Here is a 23,351-nt window from a genome sequence, read left to right on the forward strand (position 1 = left end):
ACTGGCATCACTGGCCTGGTGCCCAGAAGGGCAGTGGTTCTCAGATGAAAGTGTGAGTGAAAATAATAGCAGTTTGCTATATCTACTTAAAGTCTCACTCCCATTTCTGGACCTTCCTAGGGGCACTCTTATGATACAGACATTTCTAGAGAGTGTCTTACTTAGTCCAAAGGAGTGACTCAAAGGATAGTATTTTAAATATCAGTCATTCAATCAATCAATCAATCAATCAATCAATCAATCCATACTCAGGAGGGTCTTACTATGGATCAGGCTTCATGGGGATGTGATGGTGAATGAGACAAACATGTACTCTTTACCTTCTTGGAGCTCATATTCCAATGGCAGGCTACTGGTAGAAATACTGGAGGTTTTACACATTAAGTAGGATTTTGACTTCAACAGCTTAGATATCACCCCATCTTCACAGATTCTGATAACCTGGAGAGTAAAGGATTAGTCTAACATGAAGAGGAAGTTCAATTTCATTTCTTTTAAAAATTGGGGATCCGGAAGTTTCAAGGATTGTGAAGTACCTATCCCTTACCCACACCAGCAAGGGGCTCATCCTATGACCCCTCTTAAAGGGGAACCTCCCCGGAAATTCTGCCTCAGTTAGCATGCACAAGAAATCCAGAAAATCAAGGCAGGTGAGCCTGTGTAGTTGAAGCGAATGGGTCTCCGGATGGCAGATGGGAAGCCCTCCGGGGTAATGCATGCTCACCTGGTTAACTGTTACACAACCCACACTTGGGCCATTTCATCATGATTCTTCCATCTTCCAGAAACTGAGTCCCTTGGCTCAGCTTGGCTCAGCTTTCATAGCTAGACTGGCTTGCCTCAGAGAGGCTGCCCCAACTCTGTAGAAACTAGGGCAGGCAGTGCTTCTTAGAGACCCTCCAGTACCCCAAAGAGTGGGGCTTGTTCTCCAAAAAGGAACCCTTTTCAGATGACTTGATCTCCTAGGAAATCTTTAGGGAAAAAGGAGAGACTGACACCCGCAAGGCCTTTCAACTTCAGGTCATTCTTTTGTTGGGAATGCCATCTCCTGGCCTCTTCAAAGACCTGGCTTCACCAGGCACCTGCACTTTCTCACTGACCCTCCAGAAGCCTTCTGCATGGCCCCCAAGAAGCCTGCCTGGCCCCTGAGCTGGGAAAGCTCAGTTCCCTCCCTGCCTCCTAATTTGGCAGGAGGAATGGAAACTTTCGTGGAAAGCACTTGAGCTGACGAATGCTCCCAAGTCAGGACTTTGACTAGGGCCCTGACAAGCTCAGGATCCAGAGGAGGGGGGCCTCTCTCCTTCTCCAGGTCAGGACCTCCTGCCCTGGCTCCTCCCCTCACTTTCTGCTGACCATCAGTCACCAGCTCTCCTATGACCCCAAGTGACTGCTGCACACCACTAGAGGAGTCATTGTCTTCCACATCCCCCCCCATTTTCACTTGCCCTCCCTCAGTTCCTCCTCCCCTTCATGGTATATTTTTCTTCCACACTCTCCTGCGTCCATCAGTGGCTGTGGAGTCTGCATGGGGCTCAGTGGAGTTGAAAGTCTAGAGCCTTTTGCTGTTTTGTTTAAGACCTGGTTATGGTTGTGAGATTTTTTTTTTTTTTTTTTGTCAGCTGCCTGTTATATCAATCACAGAGTCGGGATCTATTTATAGGTTGGGAGTACTGTGTCCTTAGTCACAAAGAGACACAGACAGGGGACTGTCAGCTGGTACCGGAGGAGCGGAGCAACGAGTTATCAGCAACTGCAAGCACCTGAGGGGCCGCGCATTCCACCCCAGCCCCGTTCTCCACGCCAGCCCCAAGCATGTGAGTAACCCAACTTCTCCCTTTCTCTTCCCCAGACTCTGCAGGTCCCTTTCTGTCCCCTTTCTTACACTCTCCCTTTCTGTCTCTCTCCCTCTCTCTCTCTTCCTCTCTCTCTCTCTTTTAATGGATAAAAATATCTCCCCATGCGTGTTCTTTCATCCTGGTTTTCCGCACTCTGAAGCATCCCTGTGTGGCCGGGAGGAAAATGCTGCCTTTCTTAGACTGTCACGGGAAGGTCACAGGGTCTCCGAGTGGCTGGGTGGGACGGTGACACAAACTCACTTGGAGGCAGCGTTTGTTTTCACTGAGAAAGAAGTACGTACACCAGAAGGGCAAGGGAAAGTTTACATGTGGCTCAGCAGGGTGGAGATGTCGCCCAGCATGAAAACTTTTATTTGCTGGCAGCTTCCGTGTAGGGCAAGCTGGGGAAGGTTACCCAGGAAGACCCAGTGCCCACAGGACAGGTAATGATGGAGGCTCCTGGAAGATTTGGTTTTAACCTGGGAGCTTCCAGGTTCAGGGAGAGTCCCCACAGTCCTGATGACCAGTTTTCTACAGCACCTCAAAGATAATGACTTTCCCCTCCCCTCCGTGGAGCGAGTTTGCTTTGGGAAGTCAAGATGAGAGCTGAGGATTTGTCCTGCCCTGCGGGGCTGTCGCTGGCTCCCTCATTTGGTGTGTTTTCTTAATCCTGAAAGGGAAGTTGGCTGGGGGCTGGGAGGAAGAGTCCCAGGCCAAAGCCAGGTGTGGAGGGAGGGCTGTTGACTGCTTTGCTCTGCATCCTTCGCGAAGGAAGAAACTTAATATCGCGAGGCTTGTCAAAGCTGTGCTTGTTTCAAACAATTTGAATAGTGTGCAGGCTCTGAGTGCACCTCGGGTGACTCTAGATTCGGCCTCTCCAGCCACAGTCCCGATATCCACAGGGCTTACCTGCCACAAGCTTCCCAGGCAACATTTGAGACTTTAGTTTCTGGATATTGAATAGTATTCACCCGAAATCCTGTATTTGGGAAGATTTGCTTTATAGTATCTACGAAGGAAAAGTATCCCTTTTTTGGAAAAAAAAAAAAAAAAATGTAATGATGACCAATGTATACTTAAGTACAACTTTTTACATGTATCTCTCTCTCTCTCTCTCTCTTTTTACCATGAGTTTCTATTTATACAATGGGTTCCATATGCTGTATTGCTAAGGACCACTTGATTTGTTTGGGAGAACAATATCCTACAAAGAAACAATCTTTCCAACAATTTAAAAGCACTACACAAAGCAGCTATGTCTGTGTTGTTTTTGATTTATTACAAACAAAATAGTTAGCTTTACCAGCAAATCTAACTCGATGAAAGATAATACAGAGATACACATATGTTTAGAGAGGCAATTTGATCTCATTTTGATTCTGACTCTCTGAAACCTTAATTTTCCTTTTCCTTGTTCTGTGTTTTCACCTGCATCTTGTTTAGGGTTATTAATATAGGAAGTGAAGTCTCAGAACTCCAGAATGGGAAAAACACGAACTAGGAGTTACAGTGTATTATACACATAGCATTATGATTCTTCCTGTTACAAGGGATCTATTTTGGTAAATACATCCTGCTAAGGTTTTTTCACCACAATGCTGAAGTGGGATTGGTGGGTTATTGTTAATTAAAGCTCAAGTGAATGAAGTGATTGAGACATTGCATTCAGAAATCAGAGAAGTCCGCTGGTGGCAAAGCTGAACTTCTAGGACTTTCAGATCTCAGTAGCTTTTGAGAGAAAGTGTGGCTTTAAAAAAAGCCTTTTAGACCAAGAGCAAATTCTCCCTTCCCTCCCCAACCTGCGCACTGGAGCCTGCCTGACCCATACTCATGGGTAAGTGCAGTGGGAAAGAGTCCCACATTCCTCAGCAAGTCCTGTGTTCTCACAGCCTTCGTGGTCAGAGCGAAGAATATTTGTTGGGACATTTCGCTGAGAACTTCCTCCTGCCTGGGCTACCTGTAGATCCTTTCAGGCGAGGTAGGGGCTTGTCTGACAGTGTGATAGAGGGCCTGGTTTTCACCTTCAAGTTCAGGGTGTGGTTTGGCCCCACTGGGCTTAGTTATAGAGATGCAGTTCAGGGAAACTTCAGTGTGTTTGCATAAGACAGCCTCTGATTACTTAGTTTCTGCTTCAATAACGATTAATTTTATGTGGTTTGAGCTCCCATCAAACTCATTTCTTTTTTCAAACTGATTTCTTAAATGCAATTGGTCACGGGGCTGTCTGTGACTTCATGTCTGCAAAATCTAACCCATTCCATACTTGTCATTGTTTATTTCTCTGAATGTAAACAAGCAGTTTCCTGTGTACATGCACTGTTGTTTTATGAGTCCCCCCCCCGCCCCCTGCTGTCCTCAAGCACATAGGAATCTAGTCCCGACCTCCTCCCAAATTGGGAACAGTGGGGCCAATGAGCAGGTGCTTTGGAGTACAGCAGGCTCAGGTGCAGGGAGCGGGAACTGCAAATACCTGGAAAGTACTTCCCTAATTCAAACGATTTTATGTGGTTGAGGCCTCTCCAAATACCCCATCAATTAAAATGGCAGCTGGCAGGATTTTAAAACTAAAGACCACGAGCAGCTCCTTCCCTATCACTTCACTTCTACAGGATATCTGTCCATCTTTTTCTTATCTCTATTTTTACATTTCATTATCCTCCCACTCTTTCTTTCTCCCTCCTGCTTTCCCTCCCGCGTTTTGCCTTTCTTGAAAACACATTTCTATCTGGCACAGAAAATAAACTCAGATTGTGGGTAGTTATGTTAATCTAATTCAATCCTCAGCGGGTTAAGAGTGAAATTCTAATAGTGGAGCGGTGGAGGGCTTTTTTGTTAATGGCTTGGGGATTACATTGAGTTAAAGGCTCATTTCCTAATCAAACAGAGAGGGAGAGAGTGACTCCGAATATTTATGAGTCTCCCAGTGAGAGTTTAAACATTCAACTCCAAAAGCAGGGTTTCTGCAGTAGGAAAGAGTTAAAACCCCTCAGGGCTGCTGGGAAAAAAAAAATTAAACCAGTTAAGCCATCAGCATTTTCAGGCTGCTGTACAACTTCTGTGCTTGCAGAGTGGAAGGCAGCATGGAGCTGGAGAGAGGGGAATCATTTCACAAAGCAAAAATGGCAACTGTGGTGCATGCTCTGAAGCTGGAGTCAGCTGATATGCTCAGAAAAGAGTGCCCCCCAACCCCCAGCAGACTCGTTCCCTGGTTCACCAAGGGCCTGGAGGGGCTGTGTGCCTTCAACTCCCCTAATCACTTCTCCTGCTCCAGTTCGGAGGTGAGAATACAGAGACAGGAGTATGGCTCAATTTGCCAGCAGCTGGAGAGTTCCAGCTGAAGAGTCTGGTGGGGCCAGAGAAATGGATTCTCTCCCACTTTGGTCCTGCTCCTGGAGTCCCGAGGGCTCAGTCTTCCCCTTTAGCCGGTCAGTTAACATCTCTACAGGACCCTTCTTCCCTTTTGATCTGCGTTTGGTCTGGGTCCCTTGGTTCTCCTGCTGTCCTTCTTCATGCGAGGACTTCAAAGTCCACCTGGCTCACTGTTCCCAGGTAAAGGCAGGTGAAGAACTCTCTGGTCTCCAGCCAGAGAAGCAACTTGGCTGAGGTCGAGCAATGTCAAGGCCAAGCTGAGGTCAGAAGTCTAAGTCCAGGCAAGCATTCTGGCCTCGCTCTCCCCTCCTTCTCCGGGGAAAGTCAGAGCCATATGGCTGCTGAAACAGGCCCTGGCTCCCCTGGAGAGAGATTTTCTTCTTCAGCTTGGAAATGCAGGGCAGGAATCCCTGATGCAGGGGGATTCTGCATGCTCTGTGAACACACATCCTTTTTTCTGCCACCAACCAAGTGAGCAGTGTCTATTTCTTTCACTTGGGCCTTTTTTCCCTGCTTCATGGGATCAGCGGAGGCACCAGGATGCCAACTTTCTTTCTCTAGCATCTCATGGCTTTTTGTTTTTCCTGTACCTGGGCACTGTTCTTTCTTTAGTGCTTCAAGCTTAGTGGCCTGTGAGTCTTGTATTTCTCCTTTCAAGTTAAGGTGGCATCTATAACACGTCTGTGTCAGCTCTCCTGGGATGCCTTCTCCCTTTTCCTGGGGCCTTCAAGGTCCCTGGTCTCCCTCCATGACTGCATTCACCCCCTGTGCTGTGCCTGTTAGTTTTTGTGTCTCTCTCATTAGGCCAGGAGCTCCGCCAAGCAGGGTCTATGCTTCATTCCTCTTTGTTAGCCAGCCTCATCGTTGATAATTCCTGCCCCCTTACCCTAAACCCTGGTGTACGGACAGTAGAGACCTGTAGTTAAGCATGCGCCTTCCAAGTCAGACGGCCAAGGTTCAAATCCTGGCACGACCCTTTCTCAGCTATGAGACTTGAGCTACTACTAAACCCCTCAAGGTCTCACTTTTACCATCGGCAAAATGGGGATAACAATGGAACCAACCTCACAGCATTGCTGGGAAGGTGAAACGCATGTGAAGTGCTTAGCCCTTGGCCCGATGGGTGCTGACACCTATTTGTTCAACACAGAGAACTCGCTTCTGCACATATCATGTTACACCATTAAAGTTGGGCTCCCACACCTTCCTCTAAGGGGACACTTTCCCTGAATGTTGGCCATGCAGAGATCTGTGTCAGCAAGGCTTGCAGCTTCATCCACCAGTGGGCTACTCCATGAGGAAGCCCTCTAACCTGAGAAGAACCCAGGACCTTCAAACCACTGTTTCAACCACTACGGGAGAGCAGAGGATGTCACCTGAGCTTTGGGTCGCACTCCTCAGTCAGAGGAAGGCGTCTCTGTCCCTTCTGTAGAGAGAAAGTTTTGTCAAGTCTCTTGGCCTTGGCTCACATTACAGTGAGCACCTTTGTTCTCAGGTCTCTAAGTCCCTCCTGCACCCCTCTACCCTGCATTCTCAGAGGGTGGTGTGGGCTCTGCCTACACAGCAGGCCGGGCCAGTCCTTGCTATGAAGCCAACAGGGTTGCCTTTCTAGTGTAGGCGGTGACTGCTTTGGCCTCCTCCCTCTTGACACGATCACTTGACAAATGAATCCAAACTCCATCGCTGGAGTTCCTGCAAGAGGTGTCTTCTTGTAGGATGTCCCCAGTCCTGAGACCCTCAGTACTCCTTGTCGCTGTGCAGGGACTCGCTATGCTGCCAGGCGATGCCCTCCCTTCCTTTTCTTTGCCCACTGGTAAGCCATTGTTGCCTGATTGAAGCAGGGGACTGGAATATGAACCTCATTGCCACCCAAACTTACAAAGTGCCCCATAGCCTCACTCCCTCTCTCGGCTCCCCCTCCTGGCAGTTGGTAGTAATAGTATAATTAATAGTAGTCACTGTCTCCCTTTTTGTCTCCTTACTATTCACCTTTGAATTCCCCAGTGCCTAGTGCAGTGCCTGGCACGTAGTATGTGTTCAGTAAATGCATGCAGAGTGAATTGCAGAAGCTCTTTCCTCGTGAGGCCACTTCTAATCCCTTTATCACTGGAGGAGTGATTTGATGCATGAACATCCACCTGCCTTAACTACTAGGTCAGCTTCATCCACCAGTGGGCTTCTCCATGACCCACTGATCATGACCCTTGCCCCTGTCCTTCTCTCCTCTCTGTCCCTCTCTCCTGCTCTCACGTTCCTCTCTCCAGAAAAAAAAGATGAGACAAGTCTTTTATTCATATGTGCACAAATCTTCCCAGGAATTTTATTCTGTTCAGTGAAGAAGCTTTGTCTAAGTTGATGTCAAATTTAATTGCTAAACTGGTATCTCTCCTGTGAATATTTCCCTCATTTGTCATGCTCTCTCCTCTCCCCTTTCTGAGCCGTACCTGCTTCCTTTGGCTGTGCAAATTCTGTAGGGCCCCCCTTGCTCCTCCTCTTGCTTTAACCACTCTGGTCCCGTGGGGTACACATGAGAGGAAGACCTTCCTTCTGAAGTTTTCCAAAGTGTCTGCTTCCATTAGCACAGACAAGGCTTTTGAAAGGTGTCAAGTGATGAACATCATTTTAGGTACTGGATTCTTCCCAGAACAGGTTTTCTGCTCTCGTTTGGAAGACAGGAGATAAAAACTCGGGCTGCTGAGGGTTAAATGATAGCAATGAAAAGTCTAGGCATCTCTTGGGGACAAGTGTCTGGCTAAGAAAATTGATTAGCTTGGCTTAGTGATCTTTCTAGCAAAATTCGGGAGTGAAATTATTGCTGATTAGGCTGTGTGTGTGTGTGTGTGTGTGTGTGTGTGTGTGTGTGTGTGTGTGTTTTAGGGTTTACAGCAATAGGGGTAGGATAAGATATGAGAAAGAAATGGATTGTTTGTTCCTAAGTCAGTCTCAGGAAGGGACCTATCATCCCACATGGATATGAAGTTATATTACGATCGTGGACTTTGTATACACACAGGTCAGCTGGATGAAGCACAGTGAAGGGGCCTAGGGCCTCCTTGTAGATTTCCTTTGCTACTCCCTGTGAATCTATAACTATTTTGAAATAAAAAGTTAAAACATAAAGTCAACTGGAAAGAGGCTCAGTAGTGGAGACTGCTTCCACCTGCAGATTCTGGTGGTCAGAGGGATGGCCGGGGTGCTGTGGGAGGAGGCGGGTACCTGCTGGTCCAGCCCAGTTCCAACTCCAGGATTGCTGGTAATTCAGGTGCTCCTGCTTTCAGGGCCACAGTTTCCTTCATTATAAAATGAGCCATTGAGAGAGTTTCCTTGATTATAAAATGAGCCATTGGGCGAGATCTTTTAGGTTCTCCAGCTCTAAAAATTCACATTTCTAGGTGATGAACCCAGGACACTGTTCTCCTAATATCACCAGTAAGACAGGTTAGCCAGCTGTGTCCCTCTCATCCAAGGCCGTGGACCCAGATGTGGTTTTTCTTGTGCTTTGTGGCTTCGTTCTCATTTTCCTTGGTTTGTTTTCTATCCTCATCTTCCCCCGTCTATAAGCACCTCTGGGGGTTAGTGGAAAGCTGATCAGGGTTCCTCGTTCAAAAGCAAGTTTCCAAATTCTGCACTTTAAATTTTGGCTTTAACCTGTAGAGACCCTAATTTTGTACCTCTGTGGCCTAAATCCGCCTCCCTCCCCAGGCCTCCACCTCAGCAGTTGCACCTAGGCTTGTACGTGTCTGGAGAGGCCCAACACCTGGGCTCCCAGTTTGCTAAAAGTCCTTTAGCAGAACCGGAAGAGAGGAGCATGGTTGAGGTTTGGGAGGTGAGTTGCCAAATGGGGGTGACCCCTTAACTTACAGTGAAGTTAAGGACCCCGAAGTTACATGAGTCCTTAACGTCACCGTAGCTTAATTTCTTCACCTGCCGTGTGGGGCTGACAGCTCTGCTGAGTGTCTCCCAGCACTGGTATGAAGCAAAACAAAAATCAGAGGATAAACATGCTTTAAACCAAAAGTGCTTACCAATTTTAGACTAAACTTTTCTCCCGAATGGTGACCTCCATGAAGCAGTTTTTGTGAAAAGCAGGCTTCAGTGCCAAGCTCCTGGGGCCTCATCCACATTGTAATAGCTACGACCTTGGGCAACTGTTTCAGCCTGTCTACTTCACACTCAGTTTCCTCATCTGTAAAATGTGGGTTATAAGAACATCTTCATCAAGTTGTGAGAAATAAAGGACACCCGTGTCAGCCCCTTGAGTAGTACCTGCTGGATAATAAACTCTCAAAGCCACTGCTGTGGGTGAGGATGATGACATTTTGGCTGTTATGATCATTTTGCAGGGCCTGGTGCCAGAAAGGCCAAGAGAGGAAACTTTCAAAGTTTCTCCATTCCTCCCAAAATCCCCCGGGTAGCTTGCCAGTATAGCAGAAATTGCCGTATTGAGCCATCCATGGATGTCTGACTGTAATAACCCTAGGTGTACATGTATGCACACACATCAACAGGTGGTTAAAAACATGCCCCCATCCTTTGCAATTCCCTGCTGAGGGGGGTGCTCCACTCCCATATCCAATGACCAAGTGAGCATCCTTCCATGGCCTGTCTGGGGCTTGGGGTGATCTGGCCAAGCCTTTTTCCTCTCATGGAAATTTTCTCTCCATAGCTTCACATCCACAGGCTGCTGCAGTTCAGATGTGAAGGTGGGACACCATGAACATGGCTTGTCTTGGGCATCCTAAGCACTTGGAACCACCGGAGTGTCGTTTCTGCACAGGGCCAGCTCCTGTTCTCTGCGTAGCATAGCTGAAGTGGGGCTGCTTGTTTGCCACATATTTGATGGTACATCTTTGGGGAGCACTTGGCAAGGAAAGAAGAATAGGAATAAGCATGGGCGATTTCTGATGCCCCTAAGGGGGTGCCATTTCTATATTTCAAGGGACTTGTAGAACTCACATCACATTCTTGGGGAAAAGTTCAAATCCAGACTTGTGACCAGGCTGGGTGTTTGTGCACATGTGTGCACATTAGGGGTGTTGTGGTCAGCCATCCATGACTCTTCCTTCCCTGTCTCAGGCTGGGAGCAATCTTGAAGGAACATGTAATTACTATTTACTCTAGGGCACTCAATTGAGAACACCCTCATGTAATGACTCTTGAATTAATTCTGCCTTTAGAATCCCATATGCTGTTGCTCCTTTGGAAACCAGTGGGGATCAAGCACCACTTTTAGCCCGGGGGAAGAGACCACCAGATGGATATCAGTCCCTGCAAGTTCAAGCTGTACTCTTGAGTAGTGGAAACATGGTGGTGGTGTCTTTCTCGTGCAGAATCTTCTCTCGGATCTCTGTCCTTTATGATGGAAGCTTCAAAACAGAGCCAGTGTTAACCTAACAAATAGTCTCAGTGGACTGGGGCAGTCAGCAACATGGCTAAGGGAAGGGAGTTAAAAGATTTCCAGAGACAGGATGATACCATCTATACATGATTTTAAAACATGCAAAATATGCCATATATAGCCTACGGATGGGACGTAAGATGTGCATGGGAATGAAACGCCAACTTCAGGAGAAAAGGGATAGATGCTCATTGGGTTATCATCTGTACTCATCTGCCAAGCATGCTTTGGCTTCCTCGGTTTCCCCACTTATTTTGGGGTTGAATTTGCCTAATCATTTAAGGTGGGTATGAAGGCAGAGAGAGGGCAAGTGAATGCATTGTTGTTAAACCTGTGGAATCTACTTGCTAAAAATATCAGAAATATTACCTTGAAATACGACACTCAACTCATGCAGTCGGACACTGCCTTGGAGGCTACCAAACTGCTTACAGGAATAAAACTCATTTTGTAGCAGCATATTGAGCAAGCATTTAGATTAGCTTCCACAAGCCACTGCCTGATGGCTTTCTATAAGCCACTTTGTCTCTCTCTGCCTCTGTTTCTTCATCTGTGAAAGGAATGGGTGGACCAGATGATCTCCAAGGACTGTTCTGTTCAGTCCTGACTTCTCCTGTGCCCCTCCTGGGAAGTGACCATTTTGTGTGACAGATGTTTGCCTGTTTCTCCTTCAGAATTAAGGACTCTGTAGGCAGGGAGTGGTGGGCCCGCTCCCAGCACTGAGCCTGGACATGACAGGCACTTGACACGCTTTGGATGTACTAATGAGAGAAATGACACAAAAGTGGATGCCAGCCCCCGCAGCCCAGTATCCACTTGGCTGTTTCCGGAAATGCCACAGGCCTGGCTGATCATGCCTAGCAGCTTTGATTTCCTCCCTTGAGGCCCTCCCTCATGGGTCAGGGGTGGCAGTTCATGCCTTCATGTTGTGAACTGGAGAATATGTTCATAACAATATGTAAACTGAGCTGCCCCAAACAAACCCCCTGAAAACACCTTGGAGGGATGACATTGTGTCCTGAACGCATGCTTACTTCTCTCCATGCCCATTCTACTGCCTGTCTCTGGTTTTTTTTTCCCCTCTCTCTAACATACTCTATTAATTTAAAAATATTACATTTGGAGACTTGCTAAATAAAGAGACCTCAGAGTACAAAATATCCCTTATCCATTTTCTGGGTCCCTATGTGCTTCCTTATAAAGATTTTTTCTTATTTTTTACTAAATGGCCTTGATTTTATCATTAATTGCTGTGCGACAATTCTTTTTAGTGTGTCTAACTTATTTCTTAAGTATTCTCCCATAAGTCCTTAACTGTACTGGTCTCTGTGCCCCTTTCCATTCCTGTCTTTGCCATTTTATGAAATTGATGAAGTGATTCCTTGATATATTGAACCCTTGACCCCAGGCCTTCCCTTTAGTCTTCCACCCAAGTTTCCCAGAATGGTTCTTACAACTGGACTTTCACAGTCCAGGTAATCTTGGGTCTTTGTCATTTCCATACTGGGCCTGGGGACATGCTTTGTTCTCTGTCCGCCAAAATCTCGTGTTTTCTTGAACCAGCAGTTTTCACATTGGGGTTGAACCATATTATGACTTTAAAGCTTTAAGAATTCTTCAGTTTCTCTCTTTTGCTCTATAACGTGGAAGACTTTTTCACCCTGACAATCTGTACCATTACCCGGTACCTAATGATGGCATTTCCCTAAGACATCTCTTTATTGTTTCCTTGCCTTGTTGTCTACTGCTTGCCTGGATTTTGACTTTTTCAAGTGTGCCACCTCTGTGTCACTCTTCTGTGTGTGGGAGAAGGAAAGAGGCATTTTTTGAGAGCCTGTTCTGTGTTGGAAACTTTCTGTAATTTATTTCACTTATCCTTGGAACGACGGAAAGATGTAGGTATTAGGATTCTTCCCATTATAAAGAGGAGGAAACTGAGGCACTGAGGTTAAGGATATTGCTTAAGGTCACCCAGATAGCAAACAGGACCATCAAATATCCCCTTCCACAATAGGCAACAGGGCTGAGTGCAAACAGGCAAGCATGTGAATACCCTTCTGTGTCATTTACATGTACATTGAACTCAGCTCAATGCTTTCAAAGTTTTCGTCTTTTTATGTATTTTCTTTGAGAAGGGTTGAGTGTCCCCCTTCACAGACCCATGTGAAAGGGAGGTCCTGATACTCTAGCTTTAATTCCCCAAGTGCCTGTGTCCTTGTAAAGATGACAACACAGACGTCTCTGCCAGGTCAGCCCTCTGTTAATCAGCCTTAGCTCTCCTTCGGAACTGCTAACAGCTTGCTTTTCACAAATCAGTTTTAAAAATCTCCGCCGAGGAGCTAGGAACCATGTTGGAGAATGCAGACCTAATCTGCAGGTTTAGCCTTTCGAAGTGCCTGTGTTGCGGGGAGCTCTTTCGGAAAGCACACGCTGCTCCTCCTCCCCTACTTTATCACGTCCACGCCTTCCTGGACCATCTCCTTCCCTACTTCTGACCTTCTGGCCTCCTTTCAGCATCCCATAGACAATGTTTCCATTCCATCATGTTTCACGTTTTGTGTTTTTCCCCACCGTACTCTTTCCACAGGTCATCTTTCCTGAGACCTGAAACTGGTGGTTGATCACCTCTCCCACCACTGATACCATCCTAACCCCCTGGGGGACGTGTACCTGATCACCCCTCCATGGGGGCTGACCCAGCCTTAGTCCTCTGCCAGGCTTTCTTGTCCAGGGAGCAAGGCGTGGGCAGCGGGGTCTCCTGCTGATGCCGAAGCCACCGCCTTGGGCAGCTGGCCTCCTTGCCCACTCTCCTGTGACCTTTATCTCCACTCGATCCGCCCACCTCGGCTCTTGGGATGCTAATCACATTCCTGAGGAGACTTACAACATCTCCCCACCTTGGACGGAGTCCAGCATGCGCTCACCGTTTGGGACACAGTGTTTATCCTCTCTCTGCCTGTGACCTTCCATGGACACAGGTTCATCAGGCTCTGCCTTTCCTCTGGCTTTGCTTTCTCTCCAGGGGCTCCTGCAGCCTGCAGTGTCCCTCCTGAATGCAGTGGGTGGGGGGCATCTCGGGGATGCTAACGGATGTTTAGAAGTCCCTGATTTCCAATGTTCGGCATTTCCTCCTCTTCTCAAAGCCACAGTGTCACATTGAAAACCTCATATCACTGAAGTTAGACGATCCAACTGAGAGCTTTTTCTTTTTTTAATCTCTAGAGCATCTGCTTTCCTTGGGGACATTTTTTTTTTCTACCTTGTCTGGCATTCCTACAGTTCCCAATTTTTGGTCTCTCTCTCTTTCTTCCTCTTTTTTATTCCTTTTGAGAGAGGGTCTCACTCTGTTGTCTAGGCTGGAGTGGAGTAGTATGAACTCGGCTCACTGCAGCCTTGACCTCCTGGGCTCAAGCAATTCTCCTGCCTTGGCCTCTTGAATAGCCGGGACTACAGGCATGTACCACTATGCCTGGCTAATTTTCTGAATTTTTGGACAGACAGGTTATCACTTTGTTGGCCAGGCTTGTCTCACACTCCTGGGCTCAAGCAATCCTCTGGCCTTAGCCTCCCAAATTGTTGAGATTACAGGCATGAGCCACTGCACCTGGTCTGGTCTCTGTTTTCATAAGGAGCCCACTCAGGTTCCCATGTAGGGGAGTGGAGGTGGGTTGGATGTGACTGCAGTTGCTCCTGATAGAAGCCACTGGGTTCCCGGCTGCAGAGTGACAGTATATTAGGGTGAATTGTGTGGGATCTGTCGACTTCCCGAGTGGTGGCCTTGACCAAGGCTCTGGTTCTCTAGATGGGAGTGGCCCAGAGGAGGCCAGCGGTGTTCTCTCTGGTTTCTGGGGCCATTGCAGGTTCAGGGGCTGGAAGTTCCCCCAGAGTGGGTGAGTCTGCGGCATAACTGGTGCTTCATTAACTGACGGAGGCATGTGAGTATCTCCGCCAGGCGGCATTTGGCATTCCCTTATTCTTGAGTTCCATTGTCACCCTGGCTTAGGGGAAGATTTCTGAGAGGCAGGGAAAGAGACTAACTTAGGTGAGAGACTCCAGGGACACAGCCTGAAATGGGCTTTCTGGGCAAGAGCTGTGTTGAGGGAGTGCTCTCTGGGGAATCCTGTAAGGGAATGAAGAAGGAAAAATAGGGTGGCAGAAAGCTAAGCAAAGATGTGGGCTCAGCCGAGGTCTAGCCTTAGCCTACGCAGGAGCATAAATGATGCTGCAGAGTTTTCCCACCTTGAGACACAGAGACTGTTCAGTTCTAACCCCAAGTCAATCAGCCATTGGCTGAGAGCTGCCCACCCTTCTGGACCCCCTGAGGGATCCCATGGGTCACTGGCAATTCTCAGGAGAGGCTGCAGCTGTTAGCATCTGGGGATGGGAGCGTCACTGGCTAGAAGGATCTGAGCAGAGCACCAACAGCATCTGGCACAGAGAGATGGTGTGAGGCGGTACCCTATCGTGGTCCTCATTCCCTCTGTCTCTGTGGGGGTCCCTCTAGGATGTGACCATGAGGTTGAGCCCAGGATAGAGCCCATCAAAGAGCACCAGGACCCTGGGTGTTGAAGCTTCCAGGCTATAAAGACAGGGGTCTGGAGCTTGGGCTGCATCTCTTTCCCTCTCTGCTAGTTTGGACAGAGATGCACTGGGCCTAGGATGCTCTGACCATCAGCCTCAGTTTTCCATCCTATAAAATGGGGAACTACTCCAACTTGTTTGATATCTCCTCTGTAGCTCTGATAGAAATGATCCCACAGTTCCACAAAGCATTGCATGGGGCTGAAGTGTAGAACAAGGTCACAAGCACAGGCATTAGGGTGAGACCTGGTTCAAATTCCAGTGCTGCCACTCAATAGCTGTAGGCTGTAGGCGTCATTTAACTCTCCAGGGCCGCATCTTTCTCCCCTGGGGGAATTACAGCAGTACTTCCTTGGGTTGCTGAGCCTGAGAAGGGATGACAGGAGAGGGCACCAAGCGCAGTGCCTGCCTCCTCCTCCTCCTCATCATCATCATCACAAGCTGAATACTTTTCCAGGAAGTCAGGCTAGGAAACCTATCATTTCACATAATGCCAATATCATTTCAGTAGAATTTAGCAAGTGTCTCTATTTTCTGAGAAACTTGTCCAATTTTTCCCTTGGACTCATTTGAGCATAGATACCTTTCAAGGAGTTTCCAGACCTGTCAGAAAGTCATGGGAAGCTGGCCAAGCCCCTGGAGGTAGAGACAGTGGCTCAGCCCACCCCCGCTTGGGGCCCTGACCCTTGGGGGCACACAGGCAGCTGCACATGCAAAAGACACCAGGACAAGGCCTCTTGGTTGAGAATCCCTTGCCAACCACTGGCACAGGCTGGGCAATGTGAGCTGCTGGTACTGAAGGGCAGTGGGCTCTTTGCCCAGCAGCCAGGAAGGCCCCCAAGAGAGACACAAACACAAGCCCCTGAGGGGTGGAAGGCACAGCTGCGAGGTCACCCAGCCCAGGCAGCTGACAAAAACTGGGCATGGGGTCCCGGAACCTGGGCTGGTGCTGGGCCCAGGCATGGTGGCTCCAGCAGATGGTGGCCTGTGCACCCTAGAGCCCTCCCTATGCCCAGGGATGTAACCATGTCAATCTGGAAAAAGCAACTGGCATGAAGGGTGCTTTTTTCCCCACTCTGTGCAGGGCACAGCCAGAGAAGAAAGCCAAGTGGCCTTCAAAGGTGCAATTGCATCCTGAAATTGGAAGTGGGGGGAGTCATGCAGCCCCAACGCCTTCCAAAGCAAACCCATTCCTACCCTCTACCCATGTCTACAGCCAAACTCTTGAGCCAGCAAAGTTCTAGATTACACTGACCTTGTTACCATCAAAACTCTTCTTACTCAATGCTTTTGTGTCCACAAGCGCCAGCAACATTCACTGTCCATGGACTTTGCTACAAGAGGACCCAGTGCTTCCTCACGCCTCATCCCCCTTGATCCTCAGACTAGCCCCACGAGGCTGGATTTTATCATCCCCTTTGCTCAGACAGGAAAACTGAAGTGCAAAGAGGCGGAGTAATTCACCAAGGATCCTAAAGCTAATAAGCATCAGAGCCAGAATATAAGCCCAGATTTTCCAAGTCCAAAGTCTGGACTTTTACCATCCCCTCTGCTGGCCTTGGGCCAACAGCTGTCCATGTGTAGGTTTCTTCACTTCAGCACTGGGACACCATTGCATATATTGGCATGAGCACTGGACCAAGGAGAGTCCTTACCTCTTGGGGTGAGCTGCAGGGTTCCTGGGACACTTTGCGTGCATTTTAGCAGAAGCTTCACTGTGTGTTTTAGAAACCTCCAATATAGGAAGACACAGGAGAGAGAGGAAGCAGCTAGAGTTGGCCTAGGAATGAGATGTACTGGCTGGGAGGCCCCTTAAGCCCCCTGAGTCAGGGACCAGGATAATCATGTTCTGGGGAACTCCTGTTGATGCCCCCAATCCACACACAAGTGCCACAGGCAGCCTTTAAAAATGTGCATGTGTGCCCATGTGTTAGGTGCCACCGTTCATCTAAGGCCAGGGCCATTCCTGCCCCCCCCACACCTCCCAGGGCTCACACCCACCTCCGCCACCCTCTTGCCCTTCCACTGCCCTTGAGTCCATGTACCAGCTATGCGGCAACACCCTGTTTTCCTGAACGTGGGCCAGGCTGGGTTATATCCTGTGTCCTGGCTCACACAGACCCTTCGTGACTCTGCTAGATTCTCCCCTTCTCAGAGAAGCCTCCTCTTGCAGGCATCATCTCCCCTGCTCTGGTGCACTTACAGACTCTGTGCCCATCTGCAGTAGCCCCTGAGTCCCAGTTATGCACTGCTGCATCTGTCTTCCCTCCAGGACTGACATCTCTTGAGGCAGGAATTCTGTTGCAAATATTCAAAAGAACGCCCCAAAGAGCAGTGTGTGTTTCATCCCTGCTGCACGGAGTAGTTGCTCCATACATTTTTGTGGAGTCCAGTTCAGAAGGGAGCAGGGGCTGAAAAGTCAGGTTGTGAAGGGAGCTGAGGGTCAGCACAGTTATGGGGCTGGGAGTGTCAGAGGAGGGAAGGGGCTTGGCAGCCAGTATTTTATGGCATTTAGGAAAAAGCAATTGGGTACCTGTTTGGCCACCACACCCCACTAACTCCAGTGTCAAATTGGATCACATTCTGGGAAAGGGGTCACCCCAGAATTTGTCTTCCTAGGGCCCAGGAGAGACCAAGGAGAAGTAGGTGGTTCCCAGCCCTACAATAAACAATCAAGTCAATCTCAGGTTTAATTCCCTTTGACCTTATGTCCCCAGCACTGCTATCAGGCAGTCCCAGGGCCAGCAGGTCCTCTCTGTGCCAGTTCCCCGTCCCTGTCCCTCTGCGGGGAGCTGGGAGGCTCCGTGCATCCCGATGCCGGCTGGCCCAGCTGGAAACAGCTGTGCACAGCACAAACATGCATGCCACACGCCAGACACTGACCTATGCAAACACAAGCAGAATTATAGCCATCCATAAACAAATTAGCATCCTTTAAAAGGTGAAAAGCTCCATAAAATGTCTGGGTTTTGTTTACGGCTCCGAGGTGGGGTGGCAGGGAGTGGGATTAAATCTCCGAGGTGCCTGTGTAGCTCGGGCTCCGTTTTCTTCTCTCGCCTCCCCCCACCACCCTGGTGGGCACACACAGACCCGGCCGCACTCACATGCACACGCTGCCCTGCCTGCAATGGCCGCTCAGTCCGTCCTGCCGTTGTTCCTGCCAGCCCGGGTCCCAGCAGGTGTTCCCTAATTAGCAATCTCTTCATTTCCAATCAAAGCACAAAGCGGCCCCAAAAGCCCGTCTTTATGAGGGAGCCGAGCAGCGGCTAGGGATGTGCGGGGGGGATAATTGTCTTCGCCAGTGGCGGCAGTAAGCGGGCTGGCTAATTCATTATTGTAATAACTTTGCTTGTCCTTGGGGAGGTGCGGGTGGGGGTGGGAGGGAGGGGAAGGGGGAAGGGACTGCGTGTGGCTGAGGGTGGGGTGGGTGAAGGTCTGGGCCCAAGGGGTGGGAGGCAGAGAGCAAATGATGATGCACCTGTTAGTGGCCCTCCTCGCTGATGGGCAGGGAGCCCTCCCTCTCCTGTGCACCCATTCCCCACCGCAGGCCAGGACGGGCCCTGGTTCTGAGGGAGGCTCTGGGATCTAGGAAACAGGGCATTGGCATCATTTACCTTCTGGAGCCAGAGGGGCTGACACCCGAAGAAATCTTAGGGTCAGTGATATGGGTGGGGTCCCCAGAGGCAGGCTACTGTCTTCCCAGGATTCAAATCCCATGGACCCCTGGACATATGTTTTCATCCCAACTGGCACAGTGGCAGAGGGGCTCCAGCTAGAGTGCCTCACAAAGGATCTCTACATGGGTGGCAGAGCCATAGAGGTGGCAACTCAAAGATCCCCCAACCCAAAGCTGGAACTAACCACGGAGGTGGCTATGAGTGTCCCTAAAAAGAGGCCAGGTGGCCTCTGGCCCAGGCGGCCCCCTTGCTCTGTCCTGGTGTGGTTGCCCTATTTGTTTCCTGGAGTAAGAGGTGGGGAACCCCTCCCTGGCAGCTGGCGTGCAAGTAGACTAAGAATCAAGGAAGGGAGGATTGCGGTAGCTGGGTCTCCAGAGGGCTTCAGGAAGCTGTAGGACTCCAACTGAGCCCCCATCAGAAACAAAACACAGGTGTGGAAGAAGCAAGGGTGGTGGCAAAGTGCAAAGGCTCAGGGTGAATCCTGGGCCTGGGGACAAAGGGAAGCAGGTCTGGGAGATGGGGCAGGGATACGCTGTGGAGTCCTGGGAGAATCTGGGAATGTGGGATGGGGCTGGCCACGGAAGAGCTGAGTGGCAGGCTGCGGAAGAGGTACACGGTCTTCATCTCTTGTACCCTGTCAATAGCAGTAGTGGCCCCAGCTTGAGAGCCTGCAGATGGCCTTGCCCTTCCCTGGAGAGACGGGGTTAGGTAAGCCCTTGGTTTCTGGGGACAGCCTGTCCTTGCTCACACTGGAACCAGAGGGGAGATGGCCAGGACAGGAGCCCACTAGATGGCCAAAGAGGAAGGGGCCGCCTCCCCATACTCCTCCCTCCCCCCCGAAGCTGCAGTCCCAGATCCTGGCCATGTGACACTCACCATGGACATTAGAAATGACTTCTGACCAGCCCTGGCCTGACTCCTGGCAGCCTTTCTCTGAGTTCTGGGCATTTTTCTGGCCGAAGTACCTGGTGGTGACCAGTTGGTGGTGATGGCTGTGGCTCCAGAATCAGAAGACCTAGTGTCAAATCCTGGCCCCATCTGTGAATTCACCTTTGTGCCTCAGTTTCCTCATCTGTAAAATGTGGATGATAAGAGCAGCTGCCTCACATGAACAAACACCTGTAACGTGCACAGCACAGCGCTGGCTCATTTAGTGAGGGCTCTTACTGTGTTGAATATGAGAAGGAGGAGGGGGTGTGTGGGAGAGGGGGGAAGGGGCTGTCAGAGCTTCACTTCCTTCCTTTACCAGTTTTTCCCCTATCTGGGAAGTGGAATGAGAAGGCTGAATATGGACTGAGGTTCTCTGGTTGAAGGACAACAGAGAGCTGGGGCTATGCAGCTGTCTGTACTCTTGTCCAGGAGGCTAGCTAATTTGGAGATCTTGACATCACCATCAGCCTGGCAGCAGCCACCGAGAGGCCAAGGCCCAGCCCTGTTCCAGCTCAGCCGTACCTCATTCTGCTTGGTTTGGGAGGTCCTGTGGCAGCGTTCTGGCCCCTGCTCCTGTGCCAGGAGGGCGGCCACATCCTGGCTTTGCTCATCAAGAGTCCCCCAGCTCCAGTCTTGGTCTGGCCCATAAAACTGAGTTTAGATGTCCACGTGGCTCACACCTGTAATCTCAGCACTTCGGGAGGCCGAGGTGGGCAGATCAGGAGGTCAGGAGCTCAAGACCAGCCTGACCAACACAATGAAACCCCATCTCTACCAAAAATACAAAAAATTAGCCAAGCATGGTGGCACACACCTGTAGTCCCAGCAACTCAGGAGGCTGAGGCAGAATTGCTTGAACCCCAGAGATAGGTCTCAGTGAGCTGAGATCACGCCACTGCACTCCAGCTGGGTGACAGAGCAAGACTCTGTCTCAGAAAAAAGGAAGTCCAGGTGCCCAGTGCCCAGTCAACTCAATGGTCGTTTCCTGAGGACTTTGTGGCTTCGGTGTCTGGCTCTCATCCCACCTTAAGAAAACCAAAAAGCCAGCTTTCTGTCCCCTCCCCAACCCCAATTTACAGATCATTTTACAATAGCCTTTCAACAAATATTTATGAAGCATCTATTGTGTGCTTGGTGGGAGAATCCGATGCTACACAAATGAAAGGATGATTAGAGTAGCCTCTCTCTTGGAATGGAGAAGCCCACTCTGCGGAGGTGATATGGAAGCCTCCATGCACACGAGGAACCTGGAGAGAACCAGTTAGAATCTGCATGGGCTGGAGGAGTTCTGTCCAGTGGAAATACAATGCAAGCCATGTGTGTAATTTTACATTTTCTAGTATCCGCATTTTAAAAATTTCTGAGACAGGGTCTCAAAAAGGCTGGAGTGCAGTGGTGTGATCATAGCTCACTGCAGCCTCTATCTCCGGGGCTCAAGCCATCCTTCTGCCTTTGCCTCCTGAGTTGCTGGGATTACAGGGTATGCCACCAGTAACATATTTTTTTTTAAGTATATACAAGGTTTTGCTGTATTGCCCAGGCTGGTCTCAAACCTCTGAGTTCAGGCAATCCTCCTGCCTCAGCCTCCCAAAGTGTTGGGATTATAGGCATGAGCCACTGTACCAAGATACATTTTTTAAGTCAAAAGAAACAGATAAAATTAATTTTAATAATATATTTTATTTAACCCAATTTATCAAAAGATTATCATTTGAACATGTAGTTAATATTAATAAAATTATCAGTGAGATTATTTTACCTTCTTCTCACGCTAAGTCTTTGAAATCTGGTATTTATCTTACACTTACATGACTTCTCAATTTAGAGTGGCCGCATTTCATGTGCTCGATGTCACCCGTGGCTCTTGGATGTCACCCGTGGCTCTCGGCTACCACGTTTGACAGTGCAAGTCTAGAGGTTAGGAGCACAAACTCTGGAGCCACTTGTAAGATGTGTGACCTCGGCCAAGTGCTGAATGGCTCCGTGCCTCAGTTTCTCTGTCTGTAAAATGGGGCAGGAATAGAAGCCCCACCTTGGACTTAGGAGAACTACAGAAGCTTATAAACACAGAGGGCTGAAATAGCGCCTGGCAGGTGGAAGGTGCCATCTGAATGTTAGCTGTTAACAAGAATTAGAAAATGAGAATAATAAATCTCTGAAGGACAAGCAGTCCAGGCAGAAACCAGCAGAATGAAGAGCAGGAAGCCAGAGGGGCCTGGGTGGGTGGCAAGGGGGATGAAGGAGGCCAGTGGGGCACGGGATCATCATGTCCAGCCTCCAAGAGCTTAGTTTCCTTTTCATCTCCATGAGCAGAGCGTGAGAACACACTCTGGAAAGAGAACTCTAAGGGCCAACTTTGGCACCTGTTCCCAGGTGAAGGGATGGGTTTGAGCCCTGGGCGGAGGGACTGGTGTACCCCTCCATCTTCCTCATCTTGCTCTGATTCCAAAACTGTTGCATGCCTCGCGCTCACAGCCGCCTGGGAAGTGCAGGGCATCAGCTGGAGGGGGAATATTAATGATTCAATTTTCAACCGGGTTCCACTCCAGGGCCTCGCCTGCGACATGCATTTTTAATCATAACAAAACAGAATGACAAAGGGAGTCATTTGCAGCAAGGCAGCCCCTGCTGGCTGGCCCCGCTGAAGGGTCTGATATGGGGAGGGGTGGCCGGCCCCAAGACATTAAAGACGTCTCTCCAACTTCAGAGAGTTTGTAGCTGTGGCCCAGCCTCCGGCCCTGCCATGCTATACAAGTCATTTTCTTTGGGCTGTCTCCTTTCCCAATGTGGAGCTGCTGATTGGGGGAACCAGAAACACTTGGGTGCTATCAGCTAGAGGGCTGGTAGAAGCTGGGGGCAGCAGAGATTTGACCATCTCCTTAGGGTTCCAGCCGGTCTGCAGCAGGGATAAGGAGCCACGTGGTGATGAGGATCCTATGGGTATGGAGTTGGCACAGGACTCTGCCAGCTCATCCTCCGAGGCTTGAGGTGAATCTTCATTCTCTGAGTCTATCAGGCATGAGGATGTATTCCTGAACTGGCCTTCTGGGCTGACCTCACCTCGATGGAACCTGGTGATTGGCCAGCCCCTCTCTAATGAAGGGCACCTTAGTTCCCTATTGGTTCCCCTTGGTTCACCCACCACTGGGTCCTGGCCCATCGTGTTTGGCAGCGAGTCCATCTGGAATGCCCTCCTTCACTGATATCCTTGAATCTCCATTAGCCAATCTCCCAGGCCCTTTTCCCCCTGCATTGCTCATTGTCTGCACCACTGCCTTGGCACTTCTGCTGCCCTCTGACCAACTCCCTGTCCACCCACCCAATCTCTGAGCACCCACTATATGCCAGGCACTGTGCCTGGCTAGCTCAGTCTGGTGGAGAAGGCAAACTGGAAGCCACTGTATGGTCAGTGGTGTAGCAGGGGTCACGGAAGAAGCTGCAGGGGCCAGTACCATTTCATGTACACATGTTATTTACTTAACTAACATTTATAAAGAACCTACTATGTGCCAGGCACTGGATGCTGTGGTTACAGTGGTAGAGAAGGCAGACATGGTCCCT

General features: G+C 49.4%; 1 protein-coding gene across 1 annotated transcript in view; it reads left to right on the plus strand.

The window, feature by feature from the left end:
• Nucleotides 1–1,680: 1,680 nt before the first annotated feature.
• The window catches only part of ESRRB (estrogen related receptor beta), a 194,769-nt gene continuing 173,098 nt past the window's right edge, over nucleotides 1,681–23,351 (plus strand). The window contains exon 1 of the mRNA XM_009006371.5: nucleotides 1,681–1,814. Within this exon, the coding sequence (XP_009004619.1) occupies nucleotides 1,813–1,814 (2 nt within the window). The 5' untranslated portion in view covers nucleotides 1,681–1,812. The remainder of the gene's footprint in view (nucleotides 1,815–23,351) is intronic.

This window comes from Callithrix jacchus, chromosome 8, assembly GCF_049354715.1.
Source record: "Callithrix jacchus isolate 240 chromosome 8, calJac240_pri, whole genome shotgun sequence".
Lineage (NCBI taxonomy): Eukaryota > Metazoa > Chordata > Mammalia > Primates > Cebidae > Callithrix > Callithrix jacchus.